The 24,439-nt window shown below is 33.7% G+C and overlaps 1 protein-coding gene across 1 annotated transcript in view; it reads left to right on the plus strand.

Moving 5' to 3' along the window:
• Nucleotides 1-24,439, plus strand: part of LOC140451278 (uncharacterized) — an 862,244-nt gene that overhangs the window by 57,697 nt on the left and 780,108 nt on the right. The window contains 1 exon segment of the mRNA XM_072545021.1: nucleotides 7,373-7,547. Coding sequence (XP_072401122.1) covers nucleotides 7,373-7,547 — 175 coding nt within the window.

A 24,439-nucleotide genomic window follows, 5' to 3' on the forward strand; every position in this document is an offset into this window, starting at 1 on the left:
TTTATATAAATAATATACACTTTAAAATTTCTAACGAAATAAAAGTAAAATTCAATAACTTTTTTATGGAACAATTTAATTAATTTATTTTTTCGTAATTTTTCGAAAGGTGAAAATAGCCCAATTTTTATTACTTTGTTGAGCTACCCCACTAGAAATGAAGCAACAATGAAGGTTCTACGTTCCCTAAAAGCTGAAATATTGCAAATTTTGTCAGCGCGCTTTAATTTGAAGTTACAATCTAAAAAAACACGGCGCTCGGACATTCCTCCCCTCTACTTTTCCGTGGCGTATTTTATAAGTACCATTATTTGATAATGATAATGAAAAAGTGATAACTTTTTATAACTTAACTGTATATGCTCTCCATAAGTTGGATAATAAATAAAATGATGATTTTAAGAATAAAATGCTATCTTGGTTCCTATTGGTGATAGAAGGTTCTGTTTTTTTGGAAAGTGTGTTTTTTCATCAGCTTTTCATTGTGCCTACATATAAGCAAGTGGCGTAAAAATATCAAAGTTATTATAAATGTTTATAAGCTATAAAGTAAAAAGCTTCTTAAAATTATTTTTTAATAAAATGTTTTTTAATTACTATTTAAATGGGAATAAGCCACAATTAAAGGTTAAAATACGTTTATTGACGTTTCAATTTCCACTTCGGAAATCGTTCTCAAAATACAAACATAGTAAATTAATGTTTGTATTTTGAGAACGATTTCCGAAGTGGAAATTGAAACGTCAATAAACGTATTTTAACCTTTAATTGTGGCTTATTCCCATTTAAATATAAATTAATTTAAAATGCCACAAGAAAATAGCTTCAGAACAATATTAAGAAAATGTTTTTTATTATCATCATTCAAAAAAGAAATTTCGGTATTGAACATTTGGTATATTTTTATATAAAGATTCACGCTTAAAAAACGAATATTTTGTTTATTAATATTTTGCTTTTAAACCGTTCTTCCATAAATTTTTTCTACACAAAATACATTTCACAGCTGCCAGGCGTCTCACGACAAGTCATCATTTCACCCAGTAGTATAATATGTAATAATTAAAAAATGTCAATCGAGTGACACTATATTAAATATTCAATTAATAAAAAAACACTCAGAATAATTTTATTTGGGTATCAAAATTACGTGTGGGTATCAAAAATAGTAAATAATTTCGAAAGGTCATTCGACAGAATGATGTCTATCCCACGCAGATTATTGACTGAAACAGGTATTCAGTTAGTTACTTGATATACAGAAGACACCAACCACAATGTCGCAATCTGATTACTCATCCTAATCAAAGAAATACTATTTACACCGTGTGATTAATTAGTCGCTCATTATTCTTGTCAATGTTATAATCGTATGAACTATAGAACAGGTGTAGTATGTGGGTGGTCAGAATATTTGTTATACATAGTTGGAAAACGAATTTTTATCGTTCAGAAGAGATGTAAAAATTAATTGTTTTCAATTTATTATTTTAGTAAAGTAAACTTTAACACTAAACATAAAACAAATAATTACGATACTTGCTGTACGATGTACAAGTACTGATAACACATTGCCACGCTTTTAAAAGTACTGTGGTTCAATACTTCAAAGAATTTTATATTTTTAGTTTTTTCCATGAAATTCGAACAACCTGGTGTAATTATATAAGTGAACTGTATAATGATGATAGACCCGAAGAACTGGAGACTTTAGTTAAAGGTGAAGGACCAGAAATACTAAAATCAGAAATACTGCATGCTATAAAGTTAGCAAAGAACAAGAAAGCCGTTGGCCCTGATAACATACCGACAGAGATGTTAAAGCTTATAAATGAGGAAAACATTGGAATACTGGTCAAGCTTTTCAATGATGTTTATTCGACTGGTGATATCCCTGAAGATTGGTTAAAGTCCGAATTCATAACACTACCAAAAAAAAACAACGTCCGAAAAACTGTAGCGATTATAGAATGATAAGCCTTATGAGCCACACTTTGAAAATATTTCTACGCATCATCCACAGTAGAATCAGAGATAAATGTGAAGAAGACCAGGATGAAACACAATTTGGCTTCAGAAATGGACTGGGAATTCGGGACGCCCTCTTTGCACTAAATGTATTACTGCATAAATGTCGAGAAAGGAAAGACGTCTTTGCTGTATTTATTGACTATGAAAAGGCCTTTGATCGAGTACAGCATCACAAATTAATCACAATATTAAAAGATAAAGGAATTGATAGTCAAGACATACGATTCATAGAAAAGTTATACTGGCGTCAAACAGCGACAGCTCGCATAAACGGAAAATCAACAGAAATATGTAAAATACAAAGAGGTGTCAGACAGGGTTGTATACTATCCCCACTGTTATTTAATTTATATTCAGATAGAATATTTAAAGAAGCGCTGCATAATTTGGAATGGGGCGTGAAAGTTAATGGAATTCTGATAAATACAATCAGATATGCAGACGATACAGTTATTTTAAGTGATGACATGAATGTATTACAATGCCTTTTAAATGCCATTGATACAGTGGGAAGAGAGTTTGGCCTAAACATAAACTGTTTAAAAACAAAACACATGGTGTTTAGCCGTTTAGCACATCAAGATGCACGATTATATGTTGATGGTCATATAATTCAAAGAGTGTCCAGTTTTAATTATCTTGGTTGCCATATTACTGAACAACTAGATCCAGATCAAGAGATAAAACGTAGAATCGAGATAGCCCGCACGACATTTTTAAAAATGAAGTCATTCTTCTGTAATGATAACTTGCAACTTCAACTTCGAAAGCGCATGGTTAAATGCTACATTTGGTCAGTCCTCTTATACGGTGTCGAAGCATGGACATTAAAAATATCCACCAGTAATGGTCTGGAGGCCTTTGAAATGTGGCTGCACAGACGTATACTAAAAATTCCATGGACGGCTATGCTGACAAATGTGGCCGTCCTTGAGAGAGCAAATGCTGCTCGCGAGCTGCTTGATAACATCAAATGTAGAAAGATGGCCTATTTTGGACACGTAGTAAGAGGAGACCGATATAATATTCTTCAACTTATTATGATGGGTAAAATCGAAGGACGCAGAGGAATTGGTAGAAAGCAGGTCTCTTGGTTGAAAAATATCAGGGAGTGGACAGGAATGAGGAAAGCTGAGCAACTCTTTAGAATAGCTCAAGACAAAGACAGTTTCGCCATGTTAATCGCCAACGTCAAGGGGACTTGATAGGGCACGTTAAGAAGAAGCTTTTTCCAGAATCTAACCTGATTTTGTGTCTTTGTCTTTATAACACATCAATTTGATTTTAAAAAAATCTCTGTATTTATCTTTAAATACACTAGCTATTGTCTGTTCACCTAACCTTGTCCCAATTGTCTAATAAGTTTTATAATTTATTTTTTGCTTCTTCTTCTTCTTCTAGTTCCAACACGGTTATCGATCGTTGCATATCATGGTAATTACCATATTCGTGACTTTATTGACAGCAGCTCTAAATAATGATGTAGTCCATATTTTTCTGTGCCATTATCTATATTTTTAGCCATGATGTTCTTCTTCTACTAGGACCACATTTACCTTAAATCTTTCCCTTAATGATCAGATGTATAAGTTCATATTTTTCAAGGTGTCTTATAATGAGACCGAAGTATTCCAGCTTGCGTTTCTTTATTATATTGACCAGTTGTGTTGTTTGGTTCAGCCGTCTAAGTGTCTCCTTATTTCTAACTCTGTCGACCCAGCTTATTCTTAGTAGTCGTCTGTATGCACACATCTCAAACGCTTCCAAGCGTTTAAGCATCGCATCACTTAGAGTTTACGCTTTCATTCCATACAGTAGCACTGGAAAGATATAGCAAATGTTATTCTAATGCGAAGATCAATACTAAAACTATTACTGCAGAGATACATGAGTTTCTACTCTGTCTACTCTGTCCAGTCCAGCATCTTCGACTTTTATATCGTCATCCTGTATATAATTTTGTTTACCAACTATCATATTATTATATTTAGTTATTTTAACGTTGAGTTCTTATCCATGCTGATCACAGGTTTGTCTTATTTTGTTCATTAGATTCTAAAGGTTTTTTCCGCAATTAGCCAGTATACAGCCTTATCTCACTTCTCTTTTAATATTTATTTCATCCGACAGTTCTGGTTTAACTTTTTTCTTCCCACTTAATGCCAGTATATATTTGTAATTATTCGTAAATCTTTATCGTCTAATCCAGCTGTTTTCAATATTTCTAGCATTTTGTCATGTTTGGACCTTATTCAAAGCCTTTTTAAAATCGATTTGTACAGATGTATACACTTTGATTAATTATAGCTCTGTATCAGTACTTGTATCTTTGTATGTAGTACATAAGCAACTGTTTTCTTGTTTGCTGCACTTAATTTTGTTTCTTTGTTTCTTGAACAGTCTTTAGGTATTTCTTTAAATGTCTCCCCCCCCCCCCCGTGCTCGGGGTCTTCGTATTTATCAGCCATTTTCCAGGATTGTTTCTCTTAAGAAAGTTAAGATCTTAGGTGTTTTCCCGTTGCCTTTCTAGAGTGTGTAGTAGAAGGAAATACGTAAGTCTGCTCTCGAAAATCTTATAGCCATTTGGGATCGGAAGAAACAAGGGTAAGCCAAGAGAGGCTGATAAGAAAGGTTAAAGAGATTTTACTTAAGTAAAGTTGAAAAACAGTAAAGAGTTGTAACTTAAAGTAAAGGGAGGAAACGATATATTTTAGAAGTATTTTTCCACGCTAATCTCGAATTCGTTGTCAAAATAAGTGTATCCATCGTCGTTTGTGAGTTATTTCGTTTTTATTAATTTTCTGAAAACGGGAAGTGATATTTCCGTTTTGACAATTTTTGCCGTAATAACTTTAAGTGCTGAGTCGGAATCCGTGATCCCTTTTTTTTATTTTTTTATCTATTACAGTTTTTTCAATCTACAAAAAATCTATAATTATATGCATACATATTGCATGCAATTTATTTTTATAGAGTGAATTTAAGTGCTGAAAAAATTTAGACCAATCAAAGAAGATATGATCAACATCACACAGTTGGCCGTAATATTTGCAATTGCCATCCTCTATGACTTTTATTTTAAATAAATGACATTCAATGTCATCAATAATTGTCATTTATTTTAAATTAATGACAATTATAATCGGCGGATTCAATGCAAAAATTGACAGAGGCAAAGATGATGATGTAGTATGTGCTTTCGGATTTGGTGTTAAAAATGAACGCGGGGATGGATATATTGCTTCAATTCTGTAGAGAGAAGAACATGGTAATAAAAAAGATATTTTATAAACTTTATCACACCGACCGATATACATGTGGAGATCCCCAAGATAGTGGTAATAAAATCGTACGAAACCAAATGGGTTACATATTAATTAATGGTAGCAGAACTATATGCAAGTACCATTCAAACAGCTCCTGATAGCCTTCTGAAACCAGCAATTACATAGAAAAAAATCATTGATGGCCGATGAAATAATTTGTATTATGGAACAGAAGTATGGGAAAAATCCAATAGTAACATCAAAAGTATTCGGAACTAAACCCAACTATTAAACAAAAATGGAAACAAGCTACAGAAAGCTGGATAATTTTCGAATGTCAATAAGCGGAGAGCCTACATACCCTGCATGTCGATGTAAACTTTCATAGAAAGATTAAAGACACCACTGGTACCAAGAAAGCCTAGTAATAGGTGCCAAGGATACCTAAGAAGCACCTACAACATCCTTGAAACATGGTGGATCCTATGGAAAAGATATGCTCAATTGCTATTTGAAGACTAGAGCGATGCTAGACAAACTATCAACTGGGAAGAATGGTCTAGCCCAGACATACTTGAATTAAGGTTGAACAAGCTCTGACAGCAATGAAGAATCGACAAAGTCTATGTATAATAATGTGTATGCCGAAGTTCTTAAAATATTTGACACTAAACATCGTAACCGAAGGAGTCACAAAATTCCAAATCAACTTTTATAACATTTCCGAAAAACGTACATCCTAAAGACTGTAGTGACTATCGAGTCATAGGTCTTATGAGCCATGCTCTGAAAGTTTTTCTTCGAGTAATACATTCTCGGATTTACTCGAAATGAGAAAATAATGGAAAGACATAATTTGGTTTCTTGATAAGGGTTAAGTGCAAAAGAGGCTTTGTTTGACTGTACGTTTAGATTTTTGTACTGCACGTAGTTGACAGATTGTTCCGAAAGGTTTTCGCGGTTAGTACAATTAAACCTAGAGCTAAGATTAATACTGCGTGGGGGCCAGCGTTATGATTGGCGCGGGATGTAGCGCGAACATTTATGACAGTAGTATTTTTATTGACGGGTGGAGCGGACGGTATTTTCTTCCACAGCATCCATAGACATCAATCTTCCACTCAATCTCAACCCAAAGACTCAGACCCTCATTATACGAAAGCTTTTCTTCCTTACATCAAAGGTGTCACTGACAAAATCGACAAAACTCTAAAATCAAGAGGAATAAAGACAATATTTACCCACCAACAAAAACTTTCATCTCTTGTCCGATCAATCAAAGACAACATTTCAAATGAACAACACGGAGTTTATGAAATTCCTCGTGCAGACTGTTTCCGATCCTATATAGGCCAAACAAATCGTAGAATTCAAAATAGGATTTATGAACATTCCATTTCTGTTCGCATTTCCGATTCAATTTCAGTTCTAGGTCAACACCATCTTCATACAGGTCACAAAATTGATTTTGAACACTCCAAAACCATAGCCCCCATCCACTTACAAACCAAGAATTATCCGAGAAGCGGTTTCGACTTGGAGACCTCTCATAAAGAAAATACTGTCCGCACCACCTGTAAATCAAAATCCTACGTCAGAAATGTTCGCGCCAACACCCGCGCCAGTCCCCGTGCCAATTCTCACGCTGGCCAGTCAGCCAACCTCCACCGAAGCCACGTCAACATCGACAGTATAAATGACCCGTCCTCTATTCCCAGCACCAGTCATGCATTGATTAGTGATCAGTGTAGTAGTGTCTGGGGGCTCGGGAGACCTGAAGAAGACATCGAAAAGGAGGTCGAAAGTTCGGCGCAATGATAATCGACGCGGTTCCACTCGGAAGACTTGAGTTTAATATATATAATAAAAGTATATTACTGGATTACCTATTATTATCTCAGTAATTACCTTTTACTGTAAATCAAAATGTATTTTGAGAACAATTTCCGAAATGGAAATTAAAACGTCAATAAACGTACTTTAACCTTTGATTGTGGCTTATTCCCATTTAAATAGTAATTTCTTCTTTAAATGTCTAGACTATTGCATAATTCTCTGATATTTCTATTTTACAGAAAGTAGAAGAATTCTATTCCGATTGCGACGTTACACTGAAAGAGCTGGATGAATTATACCAGTATGTTATGGCGAGTAAAATGTTACGACCTAGTCAAGTTCAAGAAGCCATAAATACCAGTTCGGACATGGCCGAGTCCACTAAAATGTTAGTCTTTAACGCAACCGAAACAGGTAAATTTTTTATATTCTTAAGTAACGAGAAATTCACACCTTCTCTTATAATTCACATAGTTTATTTAAAAGATTTTTTAAGACTTTCTTTATGTTGATGTATACTTTATATTTTTTATTAAGGTTCAAGGTAGTCTGTACTTTCTGTTAACTTTACAGTAAAATGATTTAAATATTTAATAGGTAACAGTTTTATATAATTTACGTTTAATTTTATTATAAAAGTAAGGAGATTATTTCAAATGATACTCTATTCAAAATTAAAAAAAAAAATATATGACAGCAGCTTCAAAATTTACAGTTACATTGTATGCGTTTTTAAAAGAGTTAGCTATGATTGTTTCCAAAATAATTTACTTATTGTCGTTAACGTAGTCGTGTTACCTTTGCTTCATGTAGACCATGGTCAATAATTCCCCTAGTTTTATCCACCCAGCGTGTGGGAGATTTTCCTCGCTTATTTTGCCATGAGTTTTACCCTCTACAGGTATCTCTAAGACTTATACCTGTGGTAGCAATCTGTTTTAAGCCTTTCAGTCATAGCATTCTCCTACGAGGAAGCAACTTGTTAAGTATCATATTGCCGAATAATGGCATTTAACCTTTCGAAATAACATATTTCCTGTAGAAGGACACTTTATTTTCTCATTTATAAATAGTGGTGCTACCTATGAGCGAACGCAGTACCAATATCATATAGTTGATTACTTCTGTTTCGCGCGAACTGTCTAAGCTGCAAACACATGCAACTTTGTGATTGATTTACATGTAGAATTAATAATAATATTCCAGTATATATTGGTTTTATCCAAGGTACTCATTTTGGTTGTAAGTAGAAGCTTAACAATTTATTCTTTTTTATTTAAATATACACTTAGCGTTCTTATACACTTCGTATATTTTTGTAAACATCGGCGTCCTTCAGGAAAGACATACTTCATGACACAAATTCTGACACGAATAAAAATATTTGTAATACAACAGAGTGTGTAAACAGCTGAAGAGGAACAAAGCACCCGGACCAGGGGATATACCCGGAGAATTGTTTAAGTACGGAACGAACAAATTGTACAAATGTCTTCGACAACTATTTCAAGAATGCGTAAACGCAAGCGAAATCCCTACGGAATGGAAGATCAGACTGTTAAACACATTTTTTCCTTAACACATAATAAAAAAAAAGATGGCACATAATCAAGAGATTCATATGTTGTTCGTCGACCTACGAAAAGCCTACGACAGCATTCCACTGAAGAAGCTGTGGCAATCAATGGAAAGCACGAATATTAATATAGAATTAATAAAAGCCGTCAAAGTGCTATACAACCAACCAATAACAAAAATAAAAGCAGGGACACAAATAACAACAGGATTTATAACATCAAAAGGATTAAAGCAAGAATGTTGTCTGCCCCCCACTTTATTTAAAATATACCTCGAAAGTGCTTTAAAAAGATGGAAACAAAAATGCAATAGAATGGGGATACGCTCACCAATACTATGGTATATACGCTCAACTTTGCAGACAATCAATTATTAATGGCTCAAGATTATGACGATTTAAACTATATGGCACGAAAATTAATTGAAGAGTATGATATATGGGGTCTAGAAGTAAATAACAACAAAACTGAATACCTGTGCATTGGAGTAGAACAAACATCACGATAAAGCACTGCTGTGACTACAAATATCTAGGTACCACTATTTCACAAGATGAAAAATTAGACAAAGCCATAAGAGAGAGAAATACGTCAGGGAGAAAAGCCATCACAATGTTAAACAGCATTTTATGGGACCAATCCATCAGCAAAGAAAATAAAAAGAGGATATATAAGACTATAGTAAAAAGTATCACTTTGTACAGCTGTTTGGTATGGCCACTGAAAGAAAGAACACTGAAAGCGTCGGAAATGGATTTTTGGAGCTGCAGGAAGATCTAGAAGAGAAAGGATTACCAACGAACGCATTAGAGAAATAATGGGAATCAAACGAACAATCACAGATGACCTAACAACAAAACAACTTATCTGGTTCGGACACATACAAAGAATGGATGAACAACGAATACCAAAAGAAACATTAAAATGGCAATCAGAAGGAAAGAGAAAACGGGGTAGACCGAGAAAAAGTTGGAGCGAAGGAATAAACAAAAAACTGAGAGAGGGGGCCATAGAAAAAGTCCTATGAAACAACCGGACTAAGTGGCGATTGGAAGTCGGAAAACGGCGGAGAACGTTATAAACCGACAAGTAGTAGTAGTATAAAAATATTTGCTTTTGCTTTTGCGGTTTAGTGTATACCTTTTCAATTTATCAGAGAGCAACTACCAAGATAAGAGGGATATAGTGAGCTTGGTGCAGGAGCTGCAACAGTAATCCAGCTAGCTGAGAGAATCACAGACTGTATTTCGATAATTATTTTAGTACATATAATCTCTTCCAGTTTCTCAACTCAAAAAATAATTTTTGCTGTTTGATTTGTAAGAGGTAACAGCTTTGATAAACCTCCACTGAAAACCGACAAAGACATGAAAAAAAGGGAAGAAGTACTTGTGATACAGTTGTAAGTAAAGACGGAGTGATCATCACGAAATGGTTTGACAATAAACCAGTGATTGCTGCATCTAACTTTGTTGGTGTACGGTATATGACAACTAGACAATTGCCAAAGATGGGATAAAAAAAACAATATATTGATGTACTACAATCTGGGGCCGTTAGGTTGTATAACCTAAATATGGGAATAGTTGATAAGCTTGATTTTTTGCTAATATATATATGATGAGTAGGATATTTTATGAGGAAGAAAAGATGCTCATTGCATGGAGAGATGAGAGTGATGGTATCACTATATAAAGATAAAGGAAACATTCAGGACTTTAAGAACTGTATAGGGATAAAAATGTCACACACAATGAAAATTTGGAAAAAAACTGTAGAGCGAAGGTTAAGAAGAGAGACATCGATAGGAGAACAGTATTATTTTTGGGCCAGGAAGAAGGACAACGGATGCCTTGTGTGCTTTGAGACAGTTACTAGAGAAATACTTAAGAGAACTACATTCGGTATTTATAAATCTTGAGAAGGCGTACGACACAATTTCTAGACAAGAGCTATGGAGATATATGAGAGAAAGAGATGGGTTCCTCAGAAGTACGTAAAACTCGTGAAGGATATATATGGGAGAGAGTATATCAAGGTAAGGACTTGTGACGGATCGACTCATTGTCCAGTTAGGGTTGGTTTGCATCAAGGCTCTTCACTGAATCCCTACGTGTTTAATCTTGTTATGTATGTACTGAGAGAGAAGGTAAGGGAGGGGCTCATTGGCCGATGCTGTTTGCAGATGATATCGTGTTAATAGAGAACAGCAAAAAAATGTTGAAGCAGAAATTGGAGAAGTAAAGAAGGGCTATTGAAGAGGAAGGACTTAAAATTAGCAAATCGAAAACCGAGTATATGCATCTGACATCAAACTGCTTGGAGAAAAAACTAGGACGAATCGGAGAATTTAAATATATTGGCTCTAACATAATCGAAAATGGGATTCTGGATCGAGAAATTGTCCACAGGATACAGGCTGGTTGGTGAACTGAAGCGAATGAGTAGGGTACTCTGTGATTAAACAATCTAGGAAGGGCTGAAAGGAAATATGTACAAAAGTGTGGTGAGATCTGCGTTGGTGTACGGTGATGAAGTTTGGTCTGTAAAGAGAATTTAGGAAAAGAAGATGAAGATAGCTGTAATGAAAATGGAGGATGTTGGGTAAGACTGGAAGGGACAGGAGTAGGAACTACTTAATTAGGAAATGAGCCGGGGTGGGGTGACTATAATCTCAAAAAAGATCCAAGAACAAAGACTGTAATGGTTTGGTCACGTTAGATGTAGAGATCAAAACTGTGTGGGATGAAGGATAAAGCTGTTTAAAGTTTATGAAAAAAGAGATAGGGGAAAACCGAGGAGAAGATGAAAGACTATGCAGCAGAGGGCTTGAGAGAGAAATGTTTAGGTGAAGAAGGCGCGAAGGTCAAAAATAAGCGACTAATAAAATAAAATAAAATACTAATAAAAGAATAGCGACTGTTGAAAAGGGAAAAGCAAGGAAGAAGTGGCATTTTCGTCTCTGACGACTAGAGTAAAAATATTTAAGTAACTTTTTAATATTTCCTCTAATTTCAATTTCTCAAATCGATATTCCATGTTTTGAAATTTTTCTCACTTCAATAAAGTGTTTTTAGATGGATCTGTCCTAATTCTACTTTATAATACCTAAAATATTTACAAATTATCGATTGTATAAATTATAGCCGTTTAAGTAGCTAATAATTTTAAAGCATAAAGTCGTCTGTATACAAATAGTTGACCATTAAAACAAGTCTTACCATTAACGTTATCGCACAGCCTCGAAACAATGAGTTTCGAACAAACGCATGCTATAATAGAACAAACAATAATTCTCCTGTAATAACTCTGTCGTAAAAGTGCCATTACACGGAATCTTAAAATACTTTAAAAAATGATTCACGGATATTACTAGATGGAGAAATAACCGTATGGGGCTTTTCTGCGGCTACATTATATAGGTACCTACTAATTGTTTTTTTTAAAGGGAACGATTTGATTTTCTTTTTTTTTTATTTATTTATTTAGCTCGATAGCGTAGGTCACTGACACAGGTACAATTTTATTACATTACATTACAAGAATATACAGTAACATTACAATTAATAAAGAAATATATTAAATATTGATACAATTATTAATTATCAAATTCTAAACTACGTTTCTTCTTCTAAATATCCTGGTAAAGCTTGGTTTCAAAGAGGAAATTAGTAAGGTTTTGGAATTGATCTGGCGAACTGAGAATATTTTGTAGGTTTTGACTCAAAAGATTATTTTTTCTTTCGTTGTTAAAGTGGGGACAGTCTACGAGAATATGTTTAACAGATAGAATATTACCACAGTGTGTGCATGTAGGTGGATCTTGGGAAGTCATTAAATGTCATTAATGAGTTAGTCTTGTATGGCCGATTCTAAGTCGGCGAATTAAGATTTTGTTTTTTCGTGACATGGAAGGAAACTCAAGCTTTTTAACGCTGGGATGGATGTCACGAAGCTTGGAAAGGATTTTATTCCAGTGATCTTGCCAAGACATTTGGATAATATTTTTAAAATGCGACTGTGAATCTGTATGAAGTTGTATGTTTTCAGTCTCCATATTAGAAGACGAGGCTTGTTTTGCAAAGAGGTCGGCTAGTTCGTTACCTGGGATTCCTACATGAGAAGGAATCCAGATCATGGTTATGGATACTCCCATTGAGATTAAACTATCGAAAGAGTTTTGAATAGCTTGAACCAAAGGATATACCGTGTACATACTTTTGAGAGAATAGATAGACGCTAAAGAGTCTGTACATATTGCTACTTTTTTATATTTTGGAGATAATAAGTTTGTAGCTTGGAGAATAGAGAATAATTCAGCAGTATGTATGCAGCGGAAGAGCGGAAGATTACAAGGTGTGATTAAATCGGTGTTTGAAGTTACAGCACATCCAACAGCTGTAGAACTCTTAGAAGCATCTGTGTATAAAATTTGGTCAAATCTGTTGTTAGCAATTAATTCTTTAAAGGTTTGCCTTTGAAATTGTGGATTTGTCTGATGCTTATCATAATTAGTTAACGAGAGATTAAAATCAGCTATCGATTTATTCCAGGGAGGTTTAGGTGATATTAATATTGGAGTTGTGACTGAAAGATCGATATTATTCAGATGTGGTGAGAGATACTGTGGCATAGACTAAAGTTTAATAGGAGAAGGAGAGTTTAAAAGTTCATTACTTAATAATTTATAAGCTGGGTTTTCGGTATTAGCTAAGATTCGAGACGAACATTTTAAAAGGAGTTGCCGGCGACGTAGCCAGAGGGGAAGTTCATTAGCTTCTCTGTATAAACTCTCTGCAGGGCTCGACCTAAAGGCTCCAAGGCATATTCGGAGTGCAGTGTTGTGTACAGAATTAAGAAGTTTTAAATCTGATGGGCTAGCTGACATATAAATGAAACTGCAGTAGTCTATTTTAGAACGAATAAGACATCTATAAATCTGAAGCAAGGAGTCTTCGTCTGCACCCCAATGATGATTGGACAGAGTTTTTAATAAGTTAAGATTTGTCATGCACTTAGTTTTGAGATCTTTTAAATGGCATTTCCAAGTAAGTTTACTTTCGAATGTGAGTCCTAAAATCCGCATACTCTTTACTGTAGGTAGACAAGTACCATTTATGGTAATTTTAGGAATTATAGTACTGGCTGTCCTGCGAGAAAACTGCAAAAATTATTAAATCATCTGCGTAGAGTGCAAACTTGACCAGAAGTTCAATTTTATTACATATATCGTTTAAAACAAGAATAAAGAGTGTAGGACTCAATACCGACCCTTGGGGAACGCCATCAGTTTGTTTGAAAGTCCTAGAGATTTTGCCATTTTCTCTTACGTTAAAGGTTCTATTTGTTAGAAATTGATTAATAAATGAAGATTTATTTCCAGATATACTGTACTCCTCGAGTTTAGCTATAATAAGAGGCCTATACAGAGTATCGAATGCTTTTTCGATATCAAACGAAACAGCTATTAGGTCTTGTTTGCATTGAAAGGCGTTAATGATTGAAGTTTGGAGGATTGCTAGATTGTCTGCTGTACTTCGGTGTGATCTAAAACCTGATTGTGCCAAATTTATTATTTTATATTTTTCTAGAAACCACAGGAGTCTTTTATTGATCATTTTCTCCATAAGTTTGCACATTGTACATGTAAGAGAAATTGGTCTGTAGGAATTTAGATCAGTTGAAGGTTTGCCTTGTTTTTTAACAGGAATTATTATGGATTTTTGCCACAAATTTGGAAATGATTTTTTAGTCCCCATATTAAATTGTAAATTTCCAGCAGTTTAGCTAGGCTAGGACTTGAAAGATTTTTAATAAAGATAAAAGGAATGTTATCTGGACCTGCAGCTGAATTTTTGCAACAGAACAATGTGTCTGATAATTCTTGTAATGTAAACGGCATATTTAGAGAAATTTGATCTTATTTTCTGCTATCAGATAAACTGGAGTTTAGATTAGTAGACATGGCAAGCTGCCAATTTGAAGTAAGTCTATTAGTTGCTTTCTTATGAAAAGTTTCACCCAAGATGTTAACAATTTGTTGACTACAAGTGACTGTGCTGTTTTGAGTGAGTATGGCAGAAATTTTTGAATACGTTTTTTAAATCGTATTTAATATAATAATAAAAATATCGTAAAAATACGATTTTTTTTTAAATCATGTCATTAATTAAGATAGTGTTTTGAAATTTTGAAAGTGTTATAGGTAAGCTTATGAGACTAGTGGATGCTTTAAATGTAAGAAAAGTTTAAATTGTTTACATCCAAGGTACGAAGTGGAAAATACAAACGACAAAAGAACTAGCAGAATGAATACTACCTTATACAGCACGCCACTGAATAATAACGTTAATATTAAGATATTTAGTCTAAAGAAATGACTCGCTTTCGTATTGAAATCAACCACGACCACCCTAATTATAGTCATTGGTGTCTATTGCAACCACATTTTTATAAATAATTAATTCAACGGTTAAAGATTTGTAAAAAGTCGTTCGTAATACATTCTACGCTTCACTTACCTCTTGCAATCTGCATTAGTTAACTTTTATGTCTTTAATCCAGATACTAAACCATGAATCTGATTGAGTTTTTCTGATCACGTCTTGATTGATTATTGAACTGTTAAGCTTAAAAATAACTTAATAATTAAAATAACTGTTGTTTATAGTATTATCGAGCCATCGGAAAAAAAACTGAATTAGGCGAGCCTGTTAATTTGACTTCTGATTAACGGAAATTGACAATTTAGTTAACCGTCAAATTGCACCCACTGATATGACAGTTATGATTCGACATTATCAACATAAACGTTGTTTTACTAGTATGCTTTGAAAACATCTTTTAAAAAAATTAGATTGATTAATGACAAAAATAAAAAATTATTCAATATTGCTTCCGCATAGATATAAAAGTAAATAGGGAGTGGCAGTAGTCACTTTCAGAATGCAAGAGCATTGTATTGTAAATAGTGTGCAAATTAAGTGCAGTTTTTCAGAAATAGAAGAATGGTAAAAAAACTGGAACTGAAAATTTTTCTTAATATTTAATGCTGATAATATTTGACCCGTCTTTGTCCGCGTGATGAGCGCAGCGCTGAGTTAAAATATTTTTTAAGGCTACAAAAGTATTCAGACTCAGTGTAATCTCTGATGGTGGTATGTAGGAGGCACTTACATGTAAAACATTGCCGACAAGCATAAATACCCCACCACTAAATATTTATTTCTTATCCGGTCATAAGCTGAGCAGCTGAGCGGCGCGCTAAGTCGCTCAGTACGCGAAAAACCGTGGAAAGAATTTGTTGTGTTTAAGTCGTGCTGCTTTAACGTCACCGCGTAGATATAATTGTACTCCCTGTGATTTTTATTATGGATGCAGCCCAAGAGAGACAACTTTTGGCGTGGTTAGATGAAATTGAAGTAGAGGAGAATGAAAATAAACCTGGTTTACAAAATGAAGACAGTGATATAGACCAGTGTGAAAATTTAGGCCATAATACAGACTCTGAATTGTCAGCAGATTCTGGTGACGATGATGTGGCTTCTGTTTGTCGTAAATATGATCCAGTTTATCTTGGAAAAGATGGAATAAAATGGCTGTTCATTCACAGCGAAAAACCCGTAGCACACGTAGGCGCAACATAGTTCCTCGTCTACCAGGTGTAAAACAAATAGCAAAAAATATGTTAACACCAATTGAATGCTGTAAATTGTTTTTCTCTGACGAAATGATAAACGAAATTGTGCAACATACTAATATGTATTTAGTAAAAATGCGCAACCAGTTTTCTCGTATGTACCTATAGTGATGAAATTAGAGCACTATTTGGCTTATTGTACTTAGCTGGTACTTTCAAAGCTTTTCATGTAAATCTGGACCATCTTTGGGTTACAAATGTTTTCGGCAGTTATGTCAAAGAAACGATTCTATATCCTCCTTCGTGCAATACGCTTTGACGATATTTAGTCCAGGACAGAACGACAAAAGCATGACAAACTTGCACCCAATAGAGAAGTTTTCGACGAGTTTTTGGAAAAGTTCATGGCTGGCTATACAGTTTGAATGTATTGCTGCATTGACTAGATACTTAAAGGTTTTCGGGAAAAATGTGGCTTTCGTTAATATATACCCAGTAAGCTGGCAAAATATGGGATAAAAAAGTTTAGTCCTAGCAGTGTGGCTAAACGTATGATACAACCAATTTACCATACTGGACGAAACATTACTTGCTACAACTGGTTTACATCCATTCCACTGGCTACTGACTTGCTACATAATTACAGGATAACTCTAGTAGGAACCCTGAGAGAAAATAAACCACAAATTCCTCCTGTTTTTGTAGCAACAAAAGGAAGACCACTAAACAGCAGCATTTTCGATTATGGTAAAGACTGTCTTTTACTATCATACGTTCTCAAGAAAAACAAAAATGTTCTGATGTTGTCTACGTTATATGATGATGATACAATTGATGAAGAAACGGGTGAAAACTTTAAGCCGCAGGCTATAACCTTCTACAATACGACAAAGGGAGCAGTATATGTTGTGGACCAGATGAAATGTAATTACTCCGTTTCTCGAATAAGTTGCCGATGGTATTACAGTTCTCCATGATGAATATTGCAGGAACAAATAGTCAGGTAATTTATTATAGCAATACTAATACTAAATTAGAACGCCGTAAATATCCAAGAGAAATTAGTACAGATCTCATCAGACCCCACCTGATAAATCGTGCATCAATAACAACATTGCCAATATTATTACGACTTCAAATAAGACGCCAAGCAGGTCTTCCTGGTGAAGAAACTTCAGTAGCAACTACAGAAACTAAAGATAGAGTCAAATGTTTTTACTGCCCTCGAAGTAAAAATAGAAAAACCACTTCAAGGTGTGCAGATTGTTCAAAACCTATTTGTGGTGAACATATAATTACAATATGTCAAATATGCCACAATAAATGCTATGAGAGTGAATACAGTGTTTACATTTTTTTTATGTTATACATTTTTTTCTATATTTATTATTTCATTAATAAAAAGTACAGTTCCCATCATATAAAACTGGTACACTTTTTTTTCCAATGTAAACCTGTGTTCAGACTTGACAAAATGGTTCGTGAATCAATTTCATTGTTGCCATCACAAATAACGGAATTGCACTAAATCTAAATGAAAAAAGAACGTTCAAAAATATTTAAATATCATTAACAACAAAAAACCGTATCTAATAAATTTAATAACCAGAGAGAGGGTTGAGTTAATGCCCAAAATGTTTAAAGGATCTTTAAACGTAGGGTATTGGCACAGGGAACATTGGAATGCATCTACTGTAATTTTATAATGTGTCTGTCGCACAGCTCTCCTTTTAGCTGATTTGATACAATATTTTCGTTGAACTGTCAACGTTGCCCAAGAAATTAGAATGACATATGTGACAAGATCAACTTAAACAACTTGAAAAACACGATTTTCGGTTATAAGAGTTGTGCCAGCTTTTTATGACGCGAACGGTACATACATTCATGTTATTTATCACTAATAAAATTTTTAAAGAAGTAGCAACCGACTAAGTTTCGTTAATTATTTAATACCCTAATAAAATATAATTAGACGAAAAGAAAATGGCGACTGAGTGTAGGGTGCTTACAGACGAACAATCGCGTCATTTCCTGACACGCGAACACTGACGGTGTTTATTATAAAACTTAAGAGGTCGCTGGTTAAATGATATTAGATAAATAATAATGAAGAAAAAATGCAATATTTTATTTGTAAATAAATGAGCAAAAAATAGCAAATACAACTGTAAATAAATTACAAAATTAACTAGCCATACTCATTATTGTTGTTTGTACAAAGAACATAGACTTACCCTTTGAAATATTGAAGTATTGTATTGCGATTTTGAGTGGTGATAATTTAAGTTAATTGTCACGGTAATACGAAACCGTACACTTGTTTCTATATTTGTGACCCAAAATACTCCGCACTTAAAACATAATAAATGAGAAAGCCAGTTTAACAATTTTACGAAATAACAGGAAGCAATATATTTTAACAAACTCGTTAGAATACAGCATTGAATTAGATCACATTATAGTACCTAAACTAAAAAATATATTAAATGTAAAAATATGAAAAGAAATAGTACATACTTTCCCAAACAGACGGGTTAAGCTGTTCTGCGTCAAACTACAAAAACATCCATTTCACTGAATAGCTGAAAAACTAATTTAATATATGGAACATGATAAGTTATTTACGCAAAATTATACACTAGTCGTTTATATCTCTCTTCAATGGCGCTACAACCCAAGACGGACCCAGGCCTCCCCCACCACCCGCCTCCAAGCATACCTTTCCTTGGCTGCTCTCCTCCAATTATCCACACTCAATATCTCTTTAGTATCGGTTTTCACTTCTTCCATCCACCTCTTCTTTGGTCTTCCTACTGGCCGACATCCCACAATAGTTCCACTAAGCAGTCTAATAGGTGATCTGTTATTATACATTCTTATAAAGTGCTCTGCCCAGCACAATATTTTTATTTTTGCATAATTTGCTATAGAGGGTTCTTTGTACTATGGGTTCTTAGTCGTTTATGGAAGGATAAGCAACCTTATAGAAGAAGAAAATTTCAATTACCAGGGGGAAGAACAAAGTAAATTCAGGACTAGAAAGTCTTATAATAATAATTATACCAGTCTGGTTATGCAAAAATCATTGATTTCACGGCAAAATTTTTCGCAGATATCTAAAGCTTTTAAGACATAGGTGGGGGTTACTAGATGATGAATAGATGAAAAAGTACTCGTATTTTTACCTTGCGTTTTTTTTAAACAATAATTTATGGTCACATATTGATTTTTTGTCTATAAGTTTTTTCCTTATATTTTACATAAACAATATTTATATCATTTTTTTTTCAAAAATATCTTTATTTTCAAGTTTTTTAAATTCAAATTGATAAATAATTAACGGAAATATTTACAAAAAAGTAGTTTTTTTGCACTAATTTAAAAATTTTATTAATTTTTTTATTAACAAAATAAAAAGTTAACAATACATTTGAACATTGAGGAATTACCGACTCATCGACTATATAGAAAACCTCAACAGAGAGAAAGAATTCAGAACATTCTATAAGAAAGTTAACATCAACAGAGAAGAATTTAAGGCAAACACAAATCAATGTAGAAGTTTAAATGGCGATCTCTTAACAACAAGAACAGACGTACTAAACCGATGGACGGAATATTTTAACCAGATACTTAATATAGAGGAAGAAGAAAACCCGGAAGACGAAAGCTGCGAGGTAAGCGGAGCAGACGAGAGGGAGGAGGACCCCCCAACGATCCTGGAAGTTAAAGACGCTGTAAACAAACTAGCCAGAAACAAATCACCCGGAATAGATAATCTCCCAGCGGAATTATATAAAGAAGGTGGCCACGATATCATAATAGCGCTACAGCAGCTTTTAAAAGAAATATGGATACAGAAGTCCCTTCCCAATGATTGGAATATTGGAATACTTTGGACCATACACAAAAAGGGAGATATCTTTGAATGCTCTAACCATCGAGGAATTACGCTCCTAAATGCAGCGTATAAAATATTCTCCAATATACTATGCCATCGTATGGCACCATATGCAGAGCGAATAATAGGACAATACCAGGCTGGTTTCAGAGGTGGTAAATCAACAATTCATCAGATTTCAACCCTAAGACAAATTCTAGAGAAAACACTGGAATACGGTGTAGACACGCACCACATATTTATAGACTACAAGGCAGCCTACGACTCTGTAAATAGAAGAGAATTGTTTAGAGCAATGATAGACCTAGGAGTACCAAATCAGTTGGTAAGTTTAACCAAACTAACCCTTGAAAAAGTTGAATGCAAAGTACGAATCCAGGGGAAACTCTCTGAATCTTTTAAAACAAATAACGGGCTACGTCAGGGAGACCCACTCTCCTGTATACTATTCAATCTAGCTCTGGAAAAAGTAATACGTACGTCACAAATCACAACTACCGGTTCAATATATAACAAATCTGTGCAAATTTTAGCATATGCTGATGATATCAATATTGTTGGGAGAATGGAAAACGCAGCACGAGAGGCGTACGTAGCATTAAAGGAAGCGGCTACAAAAATGGGTTTAATAATAAACACCAATAAAACAAAATACATGAAAATAGGTACGCAACCACAAACACTACGGCCACTTGTTGTAGAAAATGACGTCATCGAAGCAGTTAACGAATTTGTATACCTGGGAACGCTCGTCAATACTGAAAATGACACTACCGCAGAGATAAACCGCAGAATTTGCACGGCTAATAGATGCTATTTTGGGCTTAATCTCCTTTTTAAATCTACAGTTATATCAAGAAATACAAAAGTAAAACTCTACAAAACAATAATACGCCCAGTCCTAACATATGGTTCAGAAACCTGGACTTTAACAAAAAGCAATGAAAGCATGTTAGGATGTTTCGAAAGAAAAATACTAAGGCGCATCTATGGAGCGGTAAATGAAAACGGTGTCTGAAGAAGACGATACAACTTCGAACTCTATAGGATATACCAGGAACCAGATATCGTAAAACACATAAAGATAAGGACGTCTGAGGTGGGTAGGCCATGTAATGCGGATGGAGCAAACCGACCCAGCTAGAAAAACGCTCCTTGATAGACCTATTGGTCAAAGAAGAAGAGGAAGACCCAGAACAAGATTCCTAGATAACATCGATGAAGACATGAGAAATATGGAAATACGTGCTTGGCGGAGGAAGGCGATGGATAGGGACGACTGGAGAAAAATTCTTGGGGAGGCTAGGACCCACACAGGGTTGTAAAGCCAAAATGATGATGATGATGGAATTACCGACTATTAAATTTGTGCGAAAGTTCCCCCCGATCGGTCAAATATTTTAAAAGTTATTTAATTTGTTTATCCCTGAGGCTAAATATTTAAACTATTGAACTTGCTCTATTAATTATGCTAGACACATTTATAGCAAATTTCATAGGATTCTTTAAGACTTAAACTATCTCAGAAGTTAAATGCATATTGCGTTTGCATCGAAATTATTTACAAAATAAACGTTTGAAAAAGGGGTATGTTTTTTACTTATAAACAAATCTAAAATAATTGGACAACCATTGGATAGCTGGTAAAAAACTCACATTAAAATAAAAACCTTCTATGATCTATAAGGACGAAGTTAGGGACTATTTACTAAAAAATCATATCTCCATTGTTTATAAACATTAAGAAGTAAAATTTGCACAACTTTTGAATGAAAATCTAAACTTTATACTGAGACTTATAGCTATGAAATTCATCCAATTTTTCGAAACTTACAACCCTTCGAAACGAAGGTACTTTCGAAAGATCGACATAGGAAAGTGGAGAATAACTGTTTCAGCTCCGTTTTTTTTTTCGAGATCGGAACTTCAAATTGAAACACGTAGGAAAAATTTACATTATCTCGGCTTCCATTGTAGTTAGAAACCCCTTTTTTTAATCTGGGGTAGCTCGTCGAATTATGAATAACTACATAGTTACATAACTACAAAGTACCTTCGTTTCGAAGGGTTGTAAGTTTCGAAAAATTTGATGAATTTTATAGCTATAAGTTTTAATATAAAGTTCAGATTTTCATTCAAAATTTGTGCAAATTTTACTTCTTAATGTTTATAAACAATGCAGGTATGATTTTTTAAGAAATAGTGCCTAACTTTGTTCCTATAGATCATAGAAGGTTTTTTTTATTGTGAGTTTTTTTACCAGCTATCCAGTGGTTGTACGTACAAGTCTGTAGCTTGAAAAATATACATAGAAGTTATTACAATTGTTTATAAGTAAAAAACATACCCCTTTTTCAATCGTTTATTTTGTAAATAATTTCGATGAAAACGCAATATGAATTTAACTTCTGAGATAGTTTAAGTCTAAAAGAATCCTATGAAATTTGCTAAATGTGTCTAGCATCATTAATAGACCAAGTTCAATAGTTTAAATATTTAGCCTCAGGGATAAACAGATTAAATAACTTTTAAACTATTTGACCGATCGGGGGGAACTTTCGCACAAATTTAAAAAACGGTAATTCCTCAATTTTCAAATGTATTATTAACATTTTATTTTGTTAATAAAAAAATTAATAAAATTTTTAAATTAGTGCAAAAAACTACTTTTTTGCAAATATCTCCGTAAATTATTTATCAATTTGAATTTAAAAAACGGGAAAATAAAGATACTCTTGATATAAAAAAATTATATAAATATTGCTTATGTAAAATATAAAGGAAAAAACGTATAGACAAAAAATAATATATATAATATATATAATATATATATAATAATAAAAAAACGCAAGGTAAATATACGAGTACTTTTTCATCTATTCGTCATCTAGTATCCCCCACCTATGTCTTAAAAGCTTCAGATATCTGCGAAAAATTTTTCGACCTTTTTTTTAACCAGACTGGGCTAAATGTATTTTGTTTAAAGCAGATCATAGCCAAAAAATCAATAAGTACACATAACTTTTATTGACTACAAAATGCCTACGTTATAGTGCTTCTCAATCTCCAAAGAGATCGCCCAATAAAAGATAATGGAAGTTGGCGTCGTAAATATAATTTCGAGCTAAACAAAAAATACAACTAATAATCCATAACAAAAGTTGTAGTTACTGTAATAAAAATTAGATTCCTACATTGATGAACAAATGAGAGCTAATAAAATAGTGTCTAATTTAAAAATAGGATAAGGAAGGTCAAGGATCAACTAGGGACGTAGCACCAATGATAATGATATTGATTAATTTAAGTTTGGGTTGCCAAAAGGTGCAATCGTATCTTGCCACTTTCTTCTAAAATTGCTGTTTCTTCCATCAAGTTCTTGGCACACAGTGAATAATTTACGATTTTCCTCCATATTATTTGTTTGAGAGTAGCATCCCATTCAGATTTTTATTTAGATCTGTTAAGATGTTGCTCTGCGTCACCAATATGTTTTAGGGCCGATTGTTCGAACGCTAATTAAAACTTGATTGTGATCAAATATTTAATTACAATCAAATACGTCATAGCAGCTGTCAAAATTATTAAAAATTGCTTATTATTATTGATTTGTAAATAATAACATGAAATTAACATCATGAAGAGTTTAATTATGGTTTATTTTAAAATAAAACGCAAAATAATAAAATTGAATAAAATAAATCAGTGAACATAACCTCAAAATGTGACGTATTTGATTTTAATTAAATATTTGATTACAATCGAGTTTTGATTAGCGTTCGAACAATCGGCCCTTAGTCTATTAGTAAACTTCTAAATGTGTTTCGGTTTGATTGGTTATTAGTTTGAATTGGAGTATTATTTTTACATATAATCTTTTTATCTAAGGGTAGAAGGATTTGAAGATAAGTAGTGAAAAAATTATTTGGCTAATTAGTTATTAACCAATTTGCCTTCCTTGATTTACGCAGAAGCCTGAGTGATCATGTTTTTTATTTGAATCTATAGGCAAATAAGTAGGTTCTTCTGTTAATATATCTAAGTTATTTCCTGATATGGCCTGAAGCAGTATTCTTCCCTTTGTTATATAATTCTAGATTGCCAGTGGTGATGTTTGAAGTTAATGTCTCCTCTTGCTTTAAATTCGTGTAGCAGAGGATGTAAATTGGCATAATCAAGTTATTTT

This window comes from Diabrotica undecimpunctata, chromosome 9 (genome assembly GCF_040954645.1).
Source record: "Diabrotica undecimpunctata isolate CICGRU chromosome 9, icDiaUnde3, whole genome shotgun sequence".
Lineage (NCBI taxonomy): Eukaryota > Metazoa > Arthropoda > Insecta > Coleoptera > Chrysomelidae > Diabrotica > Diabrotica undecimpunctata.